The 23,949-nt window shown below is 37.7% G+C and overlaps 1 protein-coding gene across 6 annotated transcripts in view; it reads left to right on the top strand.

Moving 5' to 3' along the window:
* The first annotated feature begins 2,919 nt into the window (after positions 1–2,919).
* KCNJ3 (potassium inwardly rectifying channel subfamily J member 3) overlaps positions 2,920–23,949 on the top strand; it is a 172,313-nt gene continuing 151,283 nt past the window's right edge. Inside the window, exons 1-3 of one of the 6 annotated variants that reach the window (XR_011649278.1) lie at positions 2,991–3,739; positions 4,486–5,239; positions 15,342–15,558. Coding sequence is in view for 2 of the 6 variants with exons in the window: in XM_004482210.4 (XP_004482267.1) it covers positions 4,541–5,239; positions 15,342–15,558 (916 nt within the window). In the remaining 4 variants the exon portion in view is untranslated. Of the gene's footprint in view, positions 5,240–15,341; positions 15,559–23,949 lie in introns of all 6 variants that reach the window. The other 5 variants (XM_071216432.1, XM_004482210.4, XR_011649279.1 and 2 more) reach the window with 5 other exon arrangements.

The following is a 23,949-nucleotide window of genomic DNA, read 5'->3' as shown; positions in this document are numbered from 1 at the left end:
ACCTCGTGGTACTGAAGGTGCATGCCCGGCCTTGGCACGGTGGGGCTGGCCACCCTCCAGAACCTCACAAAGGAAGCAGCTGTCCTGACAAGGGAAGATGAGTTTGGCTCATCTGTAAACATTTTGAAGGAGTTGGATGCAATGTCATGACTACGTCAATGAGTCATACTCTTAAAATGTGACCCGATGGCATACTGAAAAATACTTTACTTATCAGACAATTGTCTCTAAAAGAATAGAGGCCTTGATAATGAGCAGATGTCTTTTGGAATCCAGGTTCCACTGTCTTACTAGCTCTATAATATGAACACTAAATTGTAAAGTTCCCAACATGGTACCTGGCACATTAAAGTAGGCCCTTAATAAATGTTAGTTCTCTGAACTTCACTAAGCCATTACCACCTGCAAGACTAGGTTGGATGCTTGGAGTACTAGGTGATGTCAGAATACCCAGAGGTGGATGCTGAGGGTGTTTGCCCTTTCGCAGGGGAAATCTCCATGAACTATAAGTTGAAATACAAGCTAGAAACTGAAAAATGCCACAAGCAAATCTAGAGAAATGAGTTCAAAGACAGGAAAGATTGCTGCTAGTGGGAGGTTAAGGGAAGGCTTCATGGAAGAAATAAAATATGAGGAATTTCTTCCTTTTTTTCTTAGATACTTTGCAGGGATAGGAAAAGGGAATTCTAAGTGCTGGGAAATAACTGAGCAAATGAAGTTAATGTAGGGCATTTTTAGAGAATCGTAATCAAAGATGGCTGGGGCAGAGTCCTCACTAAAGGGAAGGTAACTGAGGCCATATTTTGGAGAGTCTTAATTGTCCACCTATAGAAGCAGCATGGTAAGGGGTGGGGGGCGGTGGTTTGAAGGAAAGCCTGGCAAAGAAGTAGGGGTCCAAGATTCTTTTCTAGCTCTGCCACTGCCTGAGAAGGGATGGCAGAGCACCCATTTTCTACAGGCATATTGTTCTGGGCTCAAACCTCAGAGTTTCCATTTATCACATTGAGCAAGTTATTTCCTTTCTAGCTTCAAGAGCTCATTTGCTAAGAGAAAGGGTAAGAGTGGATCATGTCCTTTGAAATATAAAATCATTTGATTTTAAATTGGGATATTGAATAATGGCAGAGGTTTTTAATAGAAAAATGCTCTTTCAAAATGGTAATGTTTGGAAACTTGCAAATGAAACTGGAGAACTTTGGTTTGCATTATACTGCTTAACTTAAATGATTCCTAGTAGCTCTAGTAATACTATGCAGGATAGGTTGAAGGAGAGGAAGATTGAAGGCAAGGAAATCATTTGTATTTGGGTCTTAAATGAAATAGGGATTTGAAGAAAGTAAGTGGCATATTTTAAAGAGAGAGGACACATGACATCAGGAATGTCATGGAGTACAATCAAAAGGACTTGGCAGTTGACTGAATATCAATCCTAAAGCTAACAAGCACAGGAAGTTTTACTCTTTATTTACATGTTCTTTTTATCTTATGTCATAGAAGTGACTTGATTCAGCGATGCCTTTCAATTCCATATTACTCAGAGAGAGTTTCAATACACCTCAAGTTTCTAGTGCTGTACATGTTATTCACCCAATATTTATTGAGGACCTGGATGAGGTATTGGGAACATAGTAGTGAATAAGACAGACAAGGTCCTTGTTATGGCAGGGCTTACATTCTAGAACTGGAAATGGTGAGAGAGAGAGACAAACACATAAAGAACAAAATAGTAGTCAGAAAAAAAATGCTTTTCCAGAAATGAACCAGACTGATGTGACAGGGAGTACCTGGGGGCTACTGAAGGCCTCCCCGAGGCAGTTACGTATGGGCTGAGGCCTCAGCGGACAAGGAGCCAGCAACATGGAGCAGCGGGGCTATGACATTCCAGGTAGAGGGAACAGACTGTGCAAAGTTGTGAGAGGAGGGATTATGGCTCTGCATGTTTCAGAAATTGGAAGAAGCCAGGTTGGTAAGGGCATAGTGAACTAGTGAGAGCAGTGAGACTTAAGATGAGAAAATGTGTTAATTCGCAACATACTGACAACTCCAAAAAACTCACCCATGATCTCTTCCTGTCCTTACTGCATATTTCCAACATAATACATATCATCTCTCATAGAAGAAATGTTAATAAAACCACATTCAATTTCTTTTTTCATACCAACTCTGTGAATAGGTTAAAACTGAAATTTTCAGGGGAGAAAATTGGGTTTCAAAGATTTTCAGCTACTTGCTCGAGGTCACACAGCTTGTACATTGCAGGGCCAAGACTCAAATCAAGTCTGATAATTTCAGTTTCCACTCTCCACAGTGTCACTTTCCCGTGTTATGTAATACTAAATGAATAACAGGGAATTACTGACCTCTTTCTTATCAGAGAGCTTAAAAGAGAAGATTCCAGAACTGAGGAGAGGCATTTTAACCAAATGCCAGTGAAAGAGTCCCTTACTTATGGCTGACATACACTGGCCTGCCCTGGGCTTTTTGGGTAGACAGGGTGAAGGGCATATCTATTGCAGAAGTGGTCCGCATATGATTCTCTTCTTTCTTTGCACAGGGGTCTCATAGCAGCCTTTTGCTTTTACAACTTAACAGTTTGACGAATTTCCAACAAAATCAATTTTATATATTTGAACTGAATGGAAAGCATCGTAAGATACCATGCCGTTTATCAACGTGAAGTGTGGTAAATAAGCTGGTATTTACTCACAGGCACTATATTACCTATTTCTGCACTTTGCCTTCCATTAATGTAACTGCGAGGCTTGGGCCTCCTTCCCTCACCTATAGCCACATATTAACTCTGACCGTTCTGAGCCTTTCTGATGGAGTCCTTTTCTGGACGGTTTCTGAAGCGTTCCTGTCAGTGTCTTCCTGATGTCTGTTTCTATCCTAAAGCCCCTCTCTGCAACTTGCAACTTTGAGTTCTGAACACGCCTCTCTCCGAGCCAATTGGGATCTATTTATGATGCATCCCCAAATCCAGGCATTCATTGAAATGAAAGCCCTAGTTTTAGAGACATATTGTCCTTCTCTTCCTTCGGAGAGCAGTATTCGCTGGTGCTGGAGGTTTTCTGACTGATGCGGGGTTGCGGGGGGAAGCGGGGGGGGGGGGGGGCGGTCGGCGAGGAAGGAGAGTTGGCTGGCGTTGGGGGGCAGATTAGAGAGCCGCTTCTCATTGGAGGGGTTCACTCTTTCCTGAGCTGCCAGACACTGCAGGCTCAACTGAGGCGCGGAGGTGCAATTCAGGCTGGTGGAGCAGCAGCGGGGGAAGGCAGGCACAGGCGGGGCTAGCGGCTCTGCAGCTCAGCACACGCACCAGCACACACCGCACTCCGGCCGCCCTGGCTCGCGCCTCCCGCGGCACCCGGAGCCACCTAGGCGGGGTCAGGGAGTACGGAACCGAAGAAGGAAAAGGCAGAAGAGCTAAAGCTGCAACCGCGCTACCGTTTAACCTGAAAGTCTGACCCGCAGCCCACCGCTGTAGCAGTCTGGAAGGAGAGCGCCGCATCAAGGAAGCCCTGAGTCCCGCGCCTGAGGCAGTCCGTGCCCGGAGCGCCAGGAACCTTCTCGAGGGGGCAGCTTGGTACCCTCCGGAAGGTGTGGAGCTTGAAGGACCTGCATTGGCACCCATGGTGGTACACCGGGGAAAGTGGGGACTAGCAAGACAGCCGTGAGCGCGGAGTGCGAGGCCAAGCTGCCGCTGCCGCCCGCTGTGCCGCCGGCTGCCCTCTCCGGTTGGGTGAGTGCCTCCGCTTCGCTCACCGCTGCGTCTCCGCGGGGCGCGGGGGCGGACTGGGGACCCTTGAGGGTCCCGCCGAGGGCCCTGGTGGCGCCCGCGGAAACTCAGCGGCTCGCGGACGCTCGGCGGACACGTCTCTGGAGTCCGGAGCAGGGAACTCTGAGCCCAGAAGGCTTGGGGGGGAGGTGTCGCACCATTGCCCAGACATGCCTTTGGGTCGGATTTTGGCCAAAAGATAGAAGGCGAGAGCGCGAGGGGCAGTCGGGAGTCTTCCCCGCGGGCGGGAGAGCGGGGAGAGGCCGGGAGGGGGGAGGGTCTGGTCCAAGCAGGTAGCGCAGTTTCGACCCTTGGCGAGTTGGCAGGTGGGGTGGGAGTCGCTTGTCACCTCACTGATTTTAAAGCAGCCCAGTTTGGGGGGTGTTGCAGGATAGTCAGGAGGGGCAAGGGAAGGCAAAAGGTGGCCCGGGATGCCGGTGGTTGGGGAAGAGCAAAGAAGCCTCGAAAACCCAGGAGGCAGAATTGCACTTGGGTTCCTGGTCCTTGCATCCCTGCTGCCTTGAGAGTGGGAGAACACTTTTTAAGACTCAGCTCGGAAAGAAAACCTCAGTCCCAAGGGAGAAGGGGAGTCGTCCGCAGGGGGCAGAAAGAGCAGCTTCTTGGAGGGTGCGCCCCCCACCCCAGACGCGCTCGCTTTTGCGCTCCCCCTTCTCCCCCGCCCCCATCTCCTTATTGGTGCTGGTTTGCAGCGCTCAGCTCCTGCGCCTTCGCTTCGCGTTTGAATCTGGCTCGCCCCTCCGTATTATGTCTGCACTTCGAAGGAAATTTGGGGACGATTACCAGGTAGTGACCACTTCGTCCAGCGGCTCGGGCTTGCAGCCCCAGGGGCCGGGTCAGGGCCCGCAGCAGCTTGTGCCCAAGAAGAAGCGGCAGCGGTTCGTGGACAAGAACGGCCGGTGCAATGTACAGCACGGCAACCTGGGCAGCGAGACGAGCCGCTACCTCTCGGACCTCTTCACCACCCTGGTGGACCTCAAGTGGCGCTGGAATCTCTTCATCTTCATCCTCACCTACACCGTGGCCTGGCTCTTCATGGCGTCCATGTGGTGGGTGATCGCATACACCCGGGGCGATCTGAACAAAGCCCACGTCGGCAACTACACGCCCTGCGTGGCCAATGTCTACAACTTCCCTTCCGCCTTCCTCTTCTTCATCGAGACCGAGGCCACCATCGGCTATGGTTACCGCTACATCACTGACAAGTGCCCGGAGGGCATCATCCTCTTCCTCTTCCAGTCCATCCTGGGTTCCATCGTGGACGCCTTCCTCATCGGCTGCATGTTCATCAAGATGTCCCAGCCCAAGAAGCGCGCGGAGACCCTCATGTTCAGCGAGCATGCGGTGATCTCCATGCGGGACGGCAAACTCACGCTCATGTTCCGCGTGGGCAACCTGCGCAACAGCCACATGGTCTCCGCGCAGATCCGCTGCAAGCTGCTCAAAGTAAGTACTAACCACCAGTCGCCCACCTGGCAACTGCCAGTCCCCATACCTGGGAATTAACTCACCTGAGAATCACCCGATCACGTCCTCTGTTTTACCTGTCATCACAGGTAAATTCTCCTTTTCGGGGGGGTTGGAAGAGGGAGGATCGGGGGATTGGGCAAAAGGAAAACAGAGTTCACATTTTGTCCCCCACGCCCCTCCTCCCCGCTCTCTTGCATTTACTTGTATTTATCTTGCCTGATGTGCTTGTATCACTTTCTAGGCTAGTAACACATATAAAGTGGTGTTTGCTCCTGGGGCCCTTAGGGAAATGAGTGTCCTGCTCTCTCTGCCCTTGCTGCTTTGCTCTTTAGAGTGCTTTTGTGGTCAACACACCACTCCATTACACTTGAGGTGCTTAAGCCGAACAGCTTTTATTTTCAAGAAATAGGTGCTAAGCATGCCTCAACTTTTTAAAAAGGATTTTCCTTTTCTTTTTCTAATAATATTAGCAGATGAATTTTCTTTTCTCTGTAGATTCAGTAATATTAGCACTAACTAAATGTCAGGTCATTTTTTTTTAACAAGACCCAGGAAGCAATTAATAAGGTGGAATAAACCATACCTGCTTCTCTTATATTTTTATTTTTACTAAATATTTTCCTAGAGGAGTATTCTGTGAAAGCTTGAGTGTTTTCCTGTAGAGCCTCTTACTAATTTTATTCTTAATTGACTGTTTCTATGAAACCTTTGTCAATTACAGATTTCACTTGAAGCTTTCCAGCATCCATTAAAGAGGATTGCTTCCTACCCTGAGCAGTGTAAATGCTAACACAAATTGCACATGGAGTGATTATTAAAGCAAGGTCCGTCCAGTCATTAGAGGGCACCACCACAAGCAAAAGAAGCCCTCCCTAATCGCGCACCCGGCGAGGGTCAGGGAATGAGGGCTTACAGCCTAGTTTTTTCTTTATGTATCATTTACAGTTCATTTTTTTTTGAGGGATTAGCCTTAGGTAGGTTTCAAATGCACATATGTTAAGAAGACCTCCAGTAAAATATTAAAGATATCTTAGAGATTGTGTGGAGAATCATACCCTGATTCAGAATTTAGTGTTAATAAGATGAAAATCTGATCTTTGTCTTTGAAATTTCAATTCCCAGCCTCAGCTGATGTTGTAGTTAAAAGTGAGCTGATGCACTTTAAAAAAAGTTTTGCTCCTGTGTCATTTTCATTATTCATTTATAAGATCTTACCCTAATAACTCTTGACCATGTTGCACAATAAAGTGTTAGAATTAAAGCAGCCTGGTTGTTCTGTCACTCCATACCATGTGCATATTTGCAAAGCTTCATGGTGTAAATAAACTGAGTGTAATATAGGATAGTGGAAAATTATCAGTCTGGTTCATACATGTTCATTAAAAACATGAATAAATTTTTTAGTACATCACATTCTCTTATAATTAACATCTATGAATCACATATAGTTTTTTTTAATTTAACAGCATATAGTTTTATTGACAGTTGTTTGAACTAAGCTGGTTGTTGAATCAGGCTTAGCAGTTGTTTAGTAGATATTTTTATTGCAGTGATATTTATCATATGTGCCTGTTTCTAAGAATAGATCAAGATAAATCATTTCTCTAGATAGGCCTAGCAGGCAGATAGGAGCACTGCAATTGCTGAAATAGTGCAAAGGTCTCTTTGAATGAACTCATGTTTTATCTATCACCTTGAGACTTGTTGTAGAGTAGTTTACCATTTTGATTGGTCTTAAGTGGAAATTGAAAAAAGAATTTAAGGGTCATTTATTGCCACTCATTAGCTTTTCAAACGTATAAAGTCATTTATTTAAAAAATATCTTTTCCAGGCAATATATTTTAGGAGAGATATTGAAAATTCATCAAATTTTATTTTAATAAAGCAAGAAATCTTTAATCTATGTATGTATCAGTCTATTTATACTGAGGTGTAATGAATCTGAAGCACTAGTCTCTGTACTGGTGCAGGACACTGATAATGGTTTTTACGCATAAGGCCATGTACCACATAGATACCATAAGTGTTGTTTTGATTTTATATTATATGTTTGTGTGTGTCTATATATATATATATATATATACATGCATATATATACATATATATATGAAGCTTACAGTATTAGGAGATTTGGAGCAAGGTGCTATATTAATACAAGGTGATAAAAACTATATCTAATTAAACTAATAAAAATAATATTACTCTGAAGTCCTTTACTTTTGGTTTGTAAGGAAGATGTCACTGCTAGAGGTAAAAAATATTGGCATGTGGAGTTAATTTATATATAATAAAAATTATAGGGAAATCTCCGCTGTGTCTTGTGACGCAAAAGGGTTGATCAGTAATTAGCTGCTCTTGAGCCAGTCAGTTAGCGTAGTCTGTTTGAAGTTGATTTTCCCTGTGGCCATGGTAATTAAAATGAATTTTCATACATCTTGTCATTTCCTTAGACTTCATTAAAAAGGAGTCATGTTTTATTGGGGAGCTAATAACATTCAGCAAAATTAGCAGGGAAATTTGCCCTTACTAGGTTGTGCTTATTTCTCTTAGGACTGAGATGAAGTGACCTAAAACAGCCAACCAAATTTTTAAAGAGCAGCTTTACCAAAATTTTAAAATAATATTTCAGCATCAGTTTTAATAACTTTTTATTAAATACTATTACATATGTCCAATTTCCTCTTTTAACCCCTTTTTATGTTTTAAAGGTAAGATTTTTATATTTTTAATATAAAGAGAAATATTTAAAATTCTTGAGGCAACCAGAATATATTTAATGATAGTATATATGTAGCATGTAGTATTCCTCCTATTACCAGTTTAACTACCTGTTTTCTTATTTGCTGAATATAAACTTCTTTCTCAGTGTCAATATGACTTTTATTTAATGATTAGGAAGCACTTTTGATTCTTGGGAAGATGGTAAGAGCATAGATATGGCTTTCTTATCCCTTCCATTAGGAAATTTTCTGTGCATATTGCTTTTGCACTCTCTAACTTTTGTTAGAAATTTTTTTCTTAACCTCTCTGCCTTTTTTCACTTAGAGTACTCACTTACATGAAAGCAAATTTTGGATTTCAATTTTATTCCTGTCTTCTCAATGATGAAAATACTAAAATTGCTTTCGATATTCAAATATAAAGGCTCCACATTTTTGCCTTGAGTAGTCAGTCCTTTTTCTGCTCCAAAGGAGTAGAGGGTGGTGGTGGAAAACAGTTTAAATACAAATGAAAATATGTAACTTTGAAGTGCTTCTTTAAGAATCTATAATTTTATTATAAATAAAGTGACCTAACGCTTTATTATTAAGATGAATAGTCTTTCTTTTTTTCCTTCTCCCATCCACCATATTCATTCATACTCATTTCTTGTAGTTTATTTGTTGTCTTCATTTTTTAAGCCAGAGACTAGATACTGATAAATATCATGGTCATGCTAAGTTAATGTATCATCCAACTGAGAGTTTCAGTAACTATGCCTGCATTATGGAGCTGAGACTAAGGTGTGATATGCTGGACTCTAATTTAGTGTTGGTTTAAAGGATTTGGAAATCTCATTAACTCCATTCTACATATCTGTTACTGATATATAACTTGTTAGGGGAAGATATATAACTAGATATATAACTTGGTAGGGGAGAATAACATCATCTTCTCTGATAACGCTTCTAGAATTCTTAACCTTATTATCCAAATACTACCATCATACCATCACATGGCTGTATTTAAAACTGTATCTATCTCTATCATCTATGTCTGTCTCTATATATGGTGCCTATGGTCACCCATTTAAGCCTTTTTTATATTAAAGTGAGCAATTTTCAGCAATTATTAAATGGCGGAGAACATAAAATCAACTACTTTTGAAAGAAAAGGACACACTTCTCATGGAAGCATAATATTATTTCTTCATATTTCTGTTCAGTACAAAGAGTCATCACCTTTTTTCCTAGGGGATCAGCTATGCCACCTTTAATTTTCATTTATTTAAAGGAATGGAGTACATTCCTTTGCTCTTCTTCAATCAGATACGTTATTTTTGAACTCATCTTTTTATTCCCTGTTTATATGGATTCTCCCAAATTGGATGCTGTCTGGTTTTCCCATAAGAATGTAAGCAAGTGCAGATGCAAAAAAAAAAAAAAAAAAAAAAAAAATTATTTGCAAAACCAATAGGCTCCTTATCCTGTTCCTGTGTCCTAACAGTTTATTATTCTTATTACTACAATGATTTCCGTACCCCATGATTCCTGGATTTTCTCATGTATTCATTGGTTTGTCTTCATTCCATACCTTGCACACATTTGCTATTAGGTTTTTAACTTTGTGACTTTATTTTGTATGACTGACCCTTTTTACCAATTTTCATTTTACTTTTCATCTTGAGACAGTTACCTACCTCCCCTTTTATACTGACTTCTCAAATGAATATGTATTAGAGAACCATTCTGAACATCATCCAAGCTCTTGGTTAAATTATTCAGAGTCTAAGACTGGATACCTCAGGACTCTCAGGATCTAGGCCCCTTATTGGTTAAGTTCTTAGGTGATTCATTAAGTCTTCAAAAAAATTACATAGTACCTATTTAGTCTAGCTTTGTGTTCTCTGACACAAGTACAATAAGTCTATAATAAATATAGAACTTGGGTTCTTTTTTAAATATGTAATTATTATTCTCCTTCCAATAGTACTACTTTGTTTTATTTTGTATTTTCATTTTTAATATGGTTCCTAAAAAGTACAGGGTGACTTGTGCTCAGGGAAGACAATATGTACAGAATTAAGGGACAAAAAAACCCCACAAATAACCAGCAGTAGGTAAGAACAAATGATAATGGGAAGCAGGAAAAAACATTTAATGGATTGGAGGGTGTTTGGTGAGTAGGAGGTGAATGTGCAAGTAGGGTTACAAATCCTGTCCATAGTTATTATAAATTCTATAAAAGACCTCAAATAATTATACAGCTGTTTTCTCATTTGAATGGTATAAAAGGCTCACAAAATCTATTAAAGATAAATGACCTTCCATTCTATAGGGTACTTTCTTTTTATAAAAATGAGCGTATTTTTATGTTTAATTAGCTAAACATTAAAATGTCTTTATTTTAGTCTTGATATTTGTCATATTTCTTCCTACTGAGTACTCATGGAATTTCAAGCTTAAGGAGTCAGAAGACATACAAATTTATTGTAGACAACCCAGATAAAATTCCAGGTCTGTGCTCTCCTTTACTTGACTTTAATTTTGGTTCTAGTGCCAGAGCCATTGCCAAACTACTTTAATTCACAAGGCACTTTTGTTTCTGTTCCTTGTATCTGGTTTTGGCTCCTTCCTTAATTTTTGCTTTCAATTATTACTCTGACCTCACTCTAAGTGATTTTCTTTCTGACTTAAGCATATATTATGTATGTATATATGCATATGTATTTATGTATGTGCATATGTATATTTTATGTGTGTATCTATAAAAATATATGTGTGTGTATATATATTCACATTTAAGGGGTGGACGTGTTATTATAGATAAAATGGTGGGAAGGTGGAAGCAGGAATGGCTTACTCTCTCTAACTTGGAACTTTTTCTTTCCATTTCTTTTCATGACCACTGGTCCTGAGGGCCATTTTCCAGTGAGAACATGTAGGGGGTGGTACATAGAACAGATGCCTGCCTTGGAATATAATAGAGGCAAGTCTCCTGAGTCAGAAATTAGTGATTAAATGCTTTATCTCAAATTCCCAAGCCTCACTTAGAATAGGAAAGAGCACAATGGTTTAATGAGAACACAGTTATGGGTTAGAGAGATGGGAGAAAGGCAACAGAGAGATTGTACTGGGGATATATAACTGTACGGGATGAATATGGACACTTAGCCACAAATTCCCCAGAGGGAGGGTGGCCCAGTGTGGATAACTTATACAGGACAGTGCTAAAATGTGTATCCCAGGGTTTTGTGTTTTTGGATGAACACTCATCTGTCTTTCATCTGTAATATGAAAGCTGTTTGTCCGTAAAATGCATCACTATCATGGTCACTTCCAGGTATCTGTTACATGTGGTTCTTTCTCCACCTGTAGTTAGAATTGTAGTCGGCTTTCTGTAGGCCACCTCTTAGAGAGTTCCTAAAGGCAGTTTCCTTTAATTACTTCTTTGAAATTAGTACGAGTCTACAAAATGAGATGCAAGTTTTAAGTTCTACTTATAGATCCATTTGCCTGCAATAAAATGCATATTATTGAAATATTTAATTTTAAAAAAGCAATATTTTTATGAAGAATACCTTACAAATTGCTGTCACAACCTATATTGTAAAATGTCATTTCAAAAAGTCATGATATTCAAATACATTTTGGGAAAGTAAGCTTAAAAATGTATTAAGCCTTAGCTTACTTAATTATTCTCTTAACTTCTAGAATTTGCCATAATGCAATAAAAAAGAAAGTCCCTTAAGTGGTAGAAAGATATTTCTTTCCCAAGATTGTGGAAAATTGAAAAAAAAAAATTGCTTGGAAGTCATTCTCAGCTCATAATTGTTTCAGTTTTTTGTCCTCTAACATTGCTTTTCTTACACCTCTTTGCCACTATTTTCTCATTCACTCCACAATTTTTATGATTCTAATTGATCATTTCATCAAATAGAAGTCAACCTTAATTATCAGCTTTTAAAACTTTTTAGTAATAGTTTTGTTTATTGATCTAGATCATATCTATTTACCCTTGTTTGTTAATAAATGCTCATACTTCCATGTTCTCTTTGGAATTAGGAGGTTTGTAGAGGTTAAAGAGATAATATGGACCATGCATAAATTTTTATTAGTTGGAAGTTCCTTCTTATATTATAATCCTTAAGGTGGTGTAATGAAGGGAAGTTAGATTATTTTATATTTTGAAATTTTCTGCTTATTATCAAATATTTCTAGGTGAAATATGGTAATTGATAGTTAAAGAAGAGACTTAGATAATAATTGACTAGAAATGCTATTGATTTATTACACACTCAAGCTACAGACAGCAGTTTAATTTATAAAGTCATAAATAACTTCTTTTCATTTTTGTCTTTCATTTTCTTATACATGTTCTTTGAACAAAATTCTCTCACTTCACTTCAACAAGATAGAAGATTTATAACTAAAAGCTAGGCATTAGCAAATCTCTGGAATTTAGGTAAATTGCACCAGAATTAAGAAAGCCTGATTAGAAAACTGTGTTCTAAAAGTTAAAGCCTGTAGGCTTCTGAAAAAAATGTATTTTGTAGACATACATAGGTTCTGGATTATCTAAAAGTATTTGACTAGAAACTGGTAAAATACCCTTTCCCTAGCCCAGGACTCAGACTTCACACAATTCCAGTGTAACAGGCACCTGCCTCACTAAAACCACACCTTGTATCTTGCCCTCAGCGAAAGCCTTCTATTTCATTCACAGTGATTTTCAGCTTCCCTGGCTATTATACAAAGAAGCAAACAAACATCTGATAGCTGAAATATTTGATGGGTCTAACATAGATGGAGAATAAAATTGTGGGTATGTTTAGTGTCTCAGAGTCATTTAAGGAAAGAGTATTGTCTGGAAAATAATTTTCAGTGTATATGTGAGGAACTTCAATTATCTGGAAAAATACAAGCTTAGAAAATATCTTTCAAATAAATGAACTGTTACTTCCCCATAGTTGCACGTAATAGATAAAGTTGTTACCTTTCGTTCCGCCAAGAACTTGAAAGGGTATTAAGCTTTTTTTTGGAGAATATAGACATACTTTTAAGTATAAAGAACAAACTTAAATTAGAGTTTACTGAATCTAAATGCAACCAATCCATGTATATTTATGTTTAAATTACCTTTATATGATTAACTACTTTGTCTGTAAATAGTCCAAAATATTAAAAATAAAATATACTTCATTCCAGGCTGACATTCTCCTAATGGCCTGCCTAGAAAGGCTACTTATTCTTTTTAGGATGATCAGGGAATATAAAATTTAATAGCTTACTCTAAGATCTTTTAGAATGAAGTAAAGGTATAAGTGACAAATAAATAAGAAAGAATGATTTAATATTTGTCTACCTGTATAATAATTAGAAAAAATAAATCTTGGCAAAATTATTTCAAAATAAAATGGGAAGGTGATTTTTCATAAAATTATCTTTGTTAATACTGCCATTTAGTTTAGAAAAAGCAGAGCCTAGAATAGTTAGAGAAACTACCTAAAGTCTGGTCATTAATTATAAACATTACAATACCACCTTGTGTTTCTATAGCACCAGCTTCTTAGTAGGTAAGAGAACAATGGACCCAGAGTATTTTATTTTATTTTGTTTTATTTTGGATTTTACTTTGGTATATTAATCAATACTTGTTATGTGACTGTGTGGTTGGAAAGGTGCTGGTCTTATTCATATTTTAGTAATTTGAGAATAGGTTCAGAATAGGTGACTTGAAAAAACTCTAAGAACTTAATACTGTTTTAGAAAGGCTTAGTTTTCTCCAACATTGGTTGTTACAGTTACTATTTTTATTTTTATACCATCAGGTTTTTTTCATGGATTTTTCTCTTGTCAGTAATCATTTTCTTCTTTGTGTTCTTCAACCAGCTACAATGTAGAGAAAAAAATATTCTCAGCAGATTTCTTTGGATTTTTTTCTATACAAATAATGCTCCTGAGTAGCACTTACTACAGAACCTCTCGAATCTGTTGCTGTTTGAACTGTTCGCAGCAAATGCTGTCCTAACAAATCACCACCACCTTGAAACCTTTCCTTCTGCTTTGTTATTGAGGACTTCATACTAAATCACTTTTTTTTTTAGTATTTGTGTTTTCAGGTTTATTTACTCTGCACAAAAGGCCAGTATGTTCCTTGGAACCCTGAGAGTAAGGATTTTGTCTTCAAACCATCATTTCATTGTAGAGAGCAGTGTTACAGGTTCTGTTTTGTCTAGTAAGTTAGCTCAGAGAGTCTGCAATATGTGTTGGATTATTCAAAGTTCCATTGAACTAGCAGCATGCCCAATCCCCCAGTTTTTCTATCTGCAATTCCTAACTATCCATCCCTTCTTTCACTACATCATTATATGAATTAAACTTAAACATTTTCTTATACATGGTTCCTGTAGGTGAAAGATAGGGAAAATGATGTTAAACAGAAAAGAAAGATGAGTGAGTTTATTTTCATGATCTGGTGAGTTTTAATAGTCACATTTCATTTTCCTTTAGGATCTTAGTATGCAAGCAGTTTACTGAATTAAATTTTATAGTGATCAACACTGAAACCAAATGCCAATACCTTGTGAAAGTTTTAATGAAACCTGAATTTTTCAAACACAGACTTTTTTGCTATTTTTAAAATTCATGAAATAGAGAACTCAACAATTTTAATTCAGGCTACTGTTAAGGAGTTTGAAGAACAATTCGCTGACTGCACCTGCCTTTTTAAAAATTATGTGAGCTGTTGTATGCATAACATAATTTAATATAACATCTTCACTCTTCTATTACAGTTTGTGTTTGTTTGTTGCTTGTCATAAGTCCTGGAAAAATGAATTGTTATGCTTTGCTTTTTTAATAATTCAGTAAGTCTTTTCTTATGGTCAGTCTTTTTCCACTTCAACAAACTCCCTAGGAATTGCCTACTTATCTTCTTTGTGAGGAAGTTATGGTCAGTCTTTTTCCACTTCAACAAACTCCCTAGGAATTGCCTACTTATCTTCTTTGTGAGGAAAAACATCTGGCACACCGTAAGTTATTATGCAGTGTTATATGTCAAACAGTAGCCTTTGTACGCTTACTTCCCCAGTTGGTGCTAACAGCCATTGTTGGACCAGGTATTTCTCCACAGCTCATAAGTTAGGAAATGGTAATTATAACAAGTTGTATATTATAAATAATGCATATATTTTATGCATGAGCTGTGTGAGATTTTGGACTGTTTGCTAGAACATAGCTGTGGAATGGGTGTTTGGATTTTGTTGCAGATGATTGATAGTGCAGATTGTTGGCAATGATGTAAATTATTGTTGGGTTGCCTTGAAAATTTCAGTGCAAATGGTGATTTCTTCTCTTTTTCTGTGTGCTTGTCTAGTCTCGGCAGACACCTGAGGGTGAATTCCTGCCCCTTGACCAACTTGAACTGGATGTAGGTTTTAGTACAGGGGCAGATCAACTTTTTCTTGTTTCCCCCCTCACGATTTGCCACGTGATCGATGCCAAAAGCCCCTTTTATGACCTATCCCAGAGAAGCATGCAAAGTGAACAGTTCGAGATTGTCGTCATCCTAGAAGGCATTGTGGAAACAACTGGTGAGTAAAAACATAGATATGCCATCAAGTTTCTTTATTCCATTATAACATTATATTTTATGCACAATACCTGAAAGACCTTGGGCTAAATGTCTCCAAGAATTCACAATAATGAAAGTAATGTCTTGCTTTTTATGTCTTTGTAATATTAAATCAATAGTACTTTAAAAATTAAGACTTCCTGTTTTGATAGTTACATACGTAATATTAACTCAGGAATACTCACTGCGAACAAAATGAAAACTGAGAGGACCTGATTAGAAATGATTATGAATTTCTATTTTATTTAAAACTTGAAATTACCATAATCATGATTTTTCTTTAAAACTTTCATTAAAAAATTCGGTGTAATTAGTAAATATCCTGAATACCACATGTATTTTCTTACCTGGGGGATGGTGATTTAGAAGTCATTGATAGAGTTTTGATACGCTACTGTGTGCATCCTCAGTGGAAAACTGCGCCTGTGTGTGTCTATGCTAAAATAGCACTTAAATTTCGTACTGGGCCAGTAGATTTCACCAAAGTAGAATCCTGACCAAATTAAAAAAAAAAAAAAGATAACTCCCTTTTTCTGATATATCTGTGTCCTTTATGGTACTCCTTAAGATGCAATATAATATTGGCATTTCTTCACAATTTGCTCATCTCTGAGGAGTGTTAGGTTGGTAAAAGAAATAAATAGTCTAAGTATATTATTTGGGGTCTAAATATTGCCCAGTAGTTTTGTAACCTGCTGGGTGACTGAGACTAATAGTCATATCTACATAATTCTATATATGTATTTTTTATATATTAACTGTATACATACATATCTATACATATGTAGTCAATATATTCTTTGTGACTTTATTTTGAGTTTAACTCTTTTGACAAGTAATGAGAAAGCAAAAATATTTTCACCCTTAAATTTTTTTTCTACAAAAGTCATCCTAAAAATCGTAAAATGTTAATTATGATGTATAAGCTAAGGCAATATTGAAAGTATCATTTGCAGTAACCCAGATAATATATTTGATTATGGAGCAATCACTTTTGTCCAAGGAGCTTAGGGAAGCAATTCATTGTAAATTTTGCCTAACTGTCACATGCTGGTTTGAAATTTAGGCAAGGGACTTAATGTCTATAATGTCTTTTCCTTCTCTTTGAGGAGATGATGATACAATAGCCTCAAAAACTGTGTGTAATATTTACTATTTTATTATTATTAGTGTTTCAGTTTAAAACTTAAGATTTTAAAATAATCAGAAAATATTTGAAGAGTCAACCTACATCTGGAGTTTAATATCTGAATGCATGTAGCGTTTTTTATTTAAAGACTTCATCAGGTTTTCAACTTGAAGTTGAAATTATGCATTGTATTTTTCAAAAATACCATATATCATTAAAGAAGAACACCAATTTACAAAGACCATTAGTCTAAAAATATTTTAAATCAAATTTCAGTTTTTATGCATCTTTTACTGAATTAATAATGTGTTTTAGAACTTATATAGCTACTGCATTTTAACTGATTTCTGATAGCATACAATTCTATTTTTGATATACCTGCCTGCAGCTTACTGAATACTTATTCTCACTGACTTCAGTAAATTTATTTTACTTGACAGTCTGAAAGAACTTTAATTAGTTCTGTCTAGTCTATATATTCACCCATTAATCTATCATTTCATCAGTTTTTTTCTCTCTTTATCCCTAAATACATTTATGTGTTTTTCTTGAGTGTGAAATCTTTAGTTTTGCTACTAAACCACATCTCAATTGTTATAAATCAGAAAATTTAACTTAATACAATGCCACCATTTAGTCCATAGTCTAATTCAAAATTTTGTCAATTGCCCAGTAATTTCCATCTTAACTACTTTTTCTTGGTTTGGGATCAATTTAAGGATCATGGCCTAATGAGGTTGACTTGTCTCCTCAGTCTTAATTCGGAATAGTTCTTAACCTTCTTTTGTGTTTGTTGACCTTGATGTACTTGAAGTGTATAAGCCAGTTATTTTGTTGATGGTTCTTTTTTTTTTATTCAAACTTAATTTCAAATTCAAAAGAGTGAAATAATGGAAAAAGATAACTCAACAAGTTATGGAAGCATTACTCCTTAAAAATTCTGTCCAGGTACTTTTATCTCATCTAATTCAAACTATTAACTCAATTGTCCCTTCAGTGTTCAGAAAGATACACAAGTAAACATAGATCAATTAAATGACATAGTCAAGGTCTCCTTATTAATGAAAAAAATGAATGTTTAATCACATGCTTAATAATATGAATATGGTATTGAATATGATGTAGATGTTTGGGGTTTCTTTATTCATTAATTCTTTTGATACTTGGTTTACACATGGGCATCTTAAAGGAATAAGTATTAAAGCAGGTCATTTTTAAATTTTACCCATGTATTCTTGACCTAACTAACGTGTCTTCACCATATTTCAAAGGATCATGGCTAGTAAATAATGTCCTGCATAATGCCATTAGGAATTTTGCAACAGTAAATTATTCTCTAGGACTGCAAATTTTAACATTTCTTCCCACCTCCTTTTTTTTCCATTATTGAACTGGCCGAGTATACTTTCCACAGAAAATGTGAAAGCCTGAAGACTGAATTTCTTATTTAGGGATTGCGTTTTATGGAGAAGAGATTAAAGTCTGTTTCTTCTTAATTTCTTAATTAAGCCTGTTTTCTAAATCTAATATAGCAAGACAAACAGCAAAAACATTGCTCACAATTTATATAATTTATTTCCATGGAAAATTTATCTGACATGTAGTTTGTGTGTATTCTCTAACTAATTAAATCTCACATTGTTCAAACTCTGTAAAATCCATCTATATTTCTAGAACTCCCTGAACCTGGAAAAAATAATATAGACATTTTATGCCCCCATTTGATAATTTAAAATTTTACTGAGATTTATTTAGATTCATTGTTAAGGACTTCTGCTTAATTCTTTCATTTATAATAAAATTAAGTTTATTGTAAATGTATTTCTGGATTTCCTTGAGATACCAAGAATGCCTTTTTAAAAATCTCTAATGTTTTTGGTAATTAGCCTCATGAGATAAACTTTAAGACATGATGTAAGTTTCGATCCTATTTAGCATTAAAATGCCAAAGTCTTATCATTCACCCATTCATTAGATGGGTCTTTATTGCGTATATGCTGTATTCCTGGAAGAATTAGAGATGTTGGTGATGTAGTGGTGACCAAGACAGACAGAATCCCCTTTTTACTCATGGGGCTTCTATTCTAATTTGAGAAGGCAGTCCACAAAATACAAATAAATCAGCAAGATATTATTGAATAATAATGTGTGAGGCAAAAACTCGAAACATAAGAGGGTAATGTGGTAAAGAGAGCACCCCAAGCTACTTTGGTGGTCTGGGGTGTTCTCTCTGAGGAGTTGACATTTAATGAAAGACCTGAGTGTCAGAAGGAACTCGTGGGCTGGGCTGGGAGGAGAGCATGGCAGGCACGGTGAAACAGCTGGCACAAAGGCACCGAAATGGAAATTAAGTTTGATTTATTCCAGGAATTAGAGAAGGAGGACTAGAGTGGAGCCAAGTGAGCCACGGGGAGAGTGAGGGAGGTGGAGGGACCATTTTTGTACTATAGACGGTTATATTGTACCAACAGTAAGTTTTGGGATTTGATTAAAAAGCCAGGTCTGTATTAATATGAAAGAATTAATAATCTCAAACTGTATATGACAAAAAAAATAATTTTGTTTCCTAGAGGTTTGTATGTTGCTTATTTTAAAATCAGTGAGCCTAATATCTTGGGTATTAAGATATTCAAAAGCTTAGATTGTTACCATTTTTTTGTGTGTGTGCTAATGGCGCTTCCAGTCCTCTACCCTGAATCAGTTGAGAACCTCAGCTTCATCAGCAATCCCCTGGTAAGAATCTTCTAATCTCATTTAGTTCTTCCTTTTTCTCATTTCTCTTGTCTTGGTAGGAGAGAGGGTTGAGAAAGTAGATTTCTAATTTCCTTGAAAGATTCAGCTCAGGACTCACAGTAATTACTTCCCCCACATCCTTGGAAATACTCCTCAGTCATAGTTGTTTCTGTAGTGAAGATATGTTCAAAGCCCCAGACTCAGGGATTGTTGCCCTCCTTCCTTCAAATGAGTTGGATTTTCACTTCCAACAAGTAACACAAGATTTGCTTCTTCATTAAAATAACCTTTGAGTCTTTGCTTATCCAGCACATTCCTAAACATAAGTTATGTCTAACTTTTACTCTCTGCTTCTTCTCCCACGACAGAGATCACTGCTAGAAGTGAGCAAAGCCGTGCAGATTTGGCTCATTAGAACTTGATGCTTTCAAACTTCAGTCTGGCCTCTCCTGCTCTTTGACAGTCTTTTCATAATTTCTGTACACCCAGGCTCATTCCCAGTGGGATCTACTGTAGCCCTTTTTTCTCTTTCCATGTCCCCAGTCCCAGTTGTCCAATCCCTTTCTTCTCATATCATTCCCCCACCTGTGTATCTGAAATAAAGTGACACGTCAATTTTTTTATATTTCTTTATTCTCTTTAAACTTTTCTTATAGTTTTCTTCTCTTCCTTTTTCCTGGTGTCTAAGAGGAAATTGTCCTTATTCTTCTTCAAAAGCCAGCTTCTTCATAGATAGTTAGGTTTCTCACACAGTATTTCCCACACCTATTCCTCAAACTCCAATACTTATCATACCTAATACCTAAAATCCCACTGACACCTTTCTTTTTGCTCTCAAGCATTTTTGGGTCTTTATTCATGAAAACAATACAACATCTTATTTGTCATTTTGTACACTTAGGGATTGCCTTTGAGGATTCAAGAAACCATATTCTTTACTTTTATTTTTCTTCTCTATATTTTCCGATTGTTTCTTTTATCTTACGCCCTTGCTGCTTTCTACTCCTCATTTCTCCTGCAAATGTTTTCTAGGTCTCTGCCCTTACCTCTAATCCTTTCTGATGTAGACTTACACTTTCTTTATACTTTCATAAAATATTTACAGGTCCTTCATTCCATTTTTTTCTAACTATGGAACTTCACTCAAGCTATGATCCTGTATTGGCTATTAATTTTCAGGGTATTTTCCCCATCTGGATGTCAGAATTTTAATCCAGTCAACCTGTCCAAATACTCTTGTTATCTGACCCTCAAATTTCATCATAGTTTGGAAAGTCTGTCTCAATTATAGCTATTTATCTTAGATCCTCCCCCCTTTTCCTTCTGATATCCATTTAATTTTTTCATTCCGTAAATATTTATTGGCACCTAATCTTGGCTAAACAATATTTTAAACATTGGGTATAGATTAATTAACAAAATGAAATCCTGCCCTTGTTTGTACTTATATGGGAAACAGACAATAAACAAAAAAAGTGTGCCATGTAGGATGTTGGAAAGTGATAAGTGTGGTGAAAAAATATGAAGCAAAGTAAGAGGGATTGGGCCTGGAGGGAGGTCACTATAAGCTGCAATGAGTAGGCGACATTTGAACCAAACTCAGTACCTTGAGTGAAGCAGTACCTGGCAGAAGGGCATTCCAATGAAGCTATTAGCAGTTGCAAATGCTCCTCTAAGGGACAGTGTACCTGGCCACTTTTTCTTAACAGTGTCTCCCACTGTGACTCTTCCTCTTTAAGTCCACATAATAGTACTTTTATTTTTTTATTTTTTATTTTTTTTAAAAGATTTATTTATTTATTTGATTTCCCCCCCCTCCCCTGGTTGTCTGTTCTTGGTGTCTATTTGCTGTGTCTTGTTTCTTTGTCCGCTTCTGTTGTCGTCAGCGGCACGGGAAGTGTGGGCGGCGCCATTCCTGGGCAGGCTGCTCTTTCTTTTCACGCTGGGCGGCTTTCCTCACGGGCGCACTCCTTGCGCGTGGGACTCCCCCACGCGGGGGACACCCTTGCGTGGCACGGCACTCCTTGCGCGCATCAGCGCTGCGCATGGCCAGCTCCACACGGGTCAAGGAGGCCTGGGGTTTGAACCGCGGACCTCCCATATGGTAGACGGACGCCCTAACCACTGGGCCAAAGTCCGTTTCCCCATAATAGTACTTTTAAATCACAAGAGTTTTCTCAGAAGTGTATTTAGAACTGCTGAGGTCTTCCCTTACATGCACATTGCTCACTGCAGCCAAGTACATTTGCTTACAACACTACTTTGATGGTACACCTCTGCTCAGGAATCCCTAATGCCTGCCACGTCAAAATACACTTAATTCTTCCTGAGAAAATCTGGCTGTGTTCTTTCTGTAGTGGTCATATGCTGATGCTCAACCTTGCTCGTTACATCTCTGATCATTTTGTTTTCATGGCCTAGAACAGTATTTCTCTGCCTTCACTTACACAGCACAAGAATTCTGTATTTGTTACATCTTTCCTGTTGCTCAAGTCCATATCTTTTCCTTTAATATCTCATTTGAAAAGCCTGCTTTTTACAGTGCCTGCACTATTGAATATAGTCTTGTTAAAGAAAAAAATAAAAATAAAATATGCAAAACTAAATTTTTTTTCTTTATTTCGGCTACTGTACTGTTAACACATTGGTGATGAAGCTTTCCGGCATCTGTGTCCAGGTATATTGTTATCAAGCTACATCTGTTCTTTTATAACTTGCTTTATTACATGACATATTGTTAACACCTTTCATGTCAAATTATTACTCTACACCATTAGTTGTAATGGGTTTATTGCATGCTAATCTATATATCCATTTGAATTTTTATTACCAATCTCCTAGTTTGACTTCGCTAGACGCTTCCTTTTTAATAAGGTAAATACTCTTGTAGTTCACAGTTTTAATTTATTTAACACCAACTTTACTAATTTTAGGTAAAATAGAGGTAGAATTCTTAGATAAAGGGGAATATAAATTAGTTGGATTTTGATAAGTTTTCCAGGATTGCTATCCATAAAGTTGTTACCAAGTTACAGCTGTATATGAAGATACATCTTTCCTCACTGTGTTAGGTAAGGTTTTTTTGGGAAACAGAATAAACAGGAGATATCTGTAAATAGTATGAGATTTATAAGATTCTCTCACGTGACCATGGGGATGTGACACTTTAGCCTAACACACGCACACCCTTGCAAACAACAGATATTATAATTGTTTTATTTTTTCCCAATTTGACTTCAACTTGTTCTCTTTGCTCACTTATGAGACTGAAATTACTGTGTCTGTCTACTGGCTAGCAGTTTTATTTTGTGAATTGACAGCATTGATCAATTTACTTGCAACTCTTTTCATGTACATGTTATATATTTAGCACATTATTCATAACTGTGTACATAGTAATCTGTATGCCGTAAGTATAATTATCAAATATTCTCTTTATATACATGTATGCATTCATGCATGTATGTAATTTGTCATATTAATTTCATATACTCTTTATTTCATTTTTGAATAAACTTTAAATTTTGAATATTGGTTGAAGACTTTGTTTTACAGCCTTTTATTTTGTATTCCATAGATCCCAAAGAGTGATAGATCTCAGTGAACACTTAGGATCTGCTTTTTTATTTTTTGTTTTTAACTGACTTTACTAGAGTTGTCCTCTCTTAGAAACTTCCTTTCTGAGCTGCGGAGTAGTTTCTTATTATTAGAAATTATTAAATGCTGTAGTATCAGGTGTAAGGTAGTACAAGGATGATTAAGGTGGAAGCCTCTAGTCCAGAGGGAGAAAGGGGTTGAGCTAAATCCAGTATTAGCAAGATGTGCTCAGGTAGAGGTGTGTCAAGGTCACTCTAGCGGACACCAGTGTGGTGCCTCATGGACTGCCCCTGAAGAAGGCCTGAGAAGGCCCCCTTAGAGGAGATGGCATGAGCTGAGACATGAAGTGAAGTAAAAGCTCTTCAGGAGGGTCAGACAAGCCAGACATTCTGGACAGGGAGATAGCAAGTGCAGGCACTGAGAATTAGTTTTGTTAGGGAGGTCATAAATAAATTCATGTGGCAGAAATGTAGACCAAATGGGAGGGAAATGACTGGATAAGGGCCTAGAATTACTCCTAGATAATAATTTGGCCCTAGTTCGGCAGACCATAAAGCCGCTGATGATTTTAAAGCAGCAGAAATGTTGTGATCAGATTTGCATGTTATATAGATCACTTGGCTGCAGGTGGAGGATGAATTGAGTGAGCAGTTATTAGGCTGTTACAATAGGCCAGATCAGAGGTAATTGAGTCCTGAATGAAACTGTCTAGCTCAGGCAACTCTGTGACCGTTGAAAACAATGAAAAAGGCCTCTGGTTTCAAAGCTGTTACTCTTGATTAAACAGGAATGGAGAGAGGCCCTGATCCTTCCCACTGAAAATCTGGAGGCTACTTAGAAGTCTTCAAGGCACCTGGAGAAATAAAAAGATGAATTGAGGATGATAAAGAA

Source organism: Dasypus novemcinctus, chromosome 7, assembly GCF_030445035.2.
Source record: "Dasypus novemcinctus isolate mDasNov1 chromosome 7, mDasNov1.1.hap2, whole genome shotgun sequence".
NCBI classification, from domain to species: domain Eukaryota; kingdom Metazoa; phylum Chordata; class Mammalia; order Cingulata; family Dasypodidae; genus Dasypus; species Dasypus novemcinctus.
The sequence above is the reverse complement of the archived record's forward strand: the minus strand, read 5'-3'. Positions and strand labels throughout refer to the sequence as shown.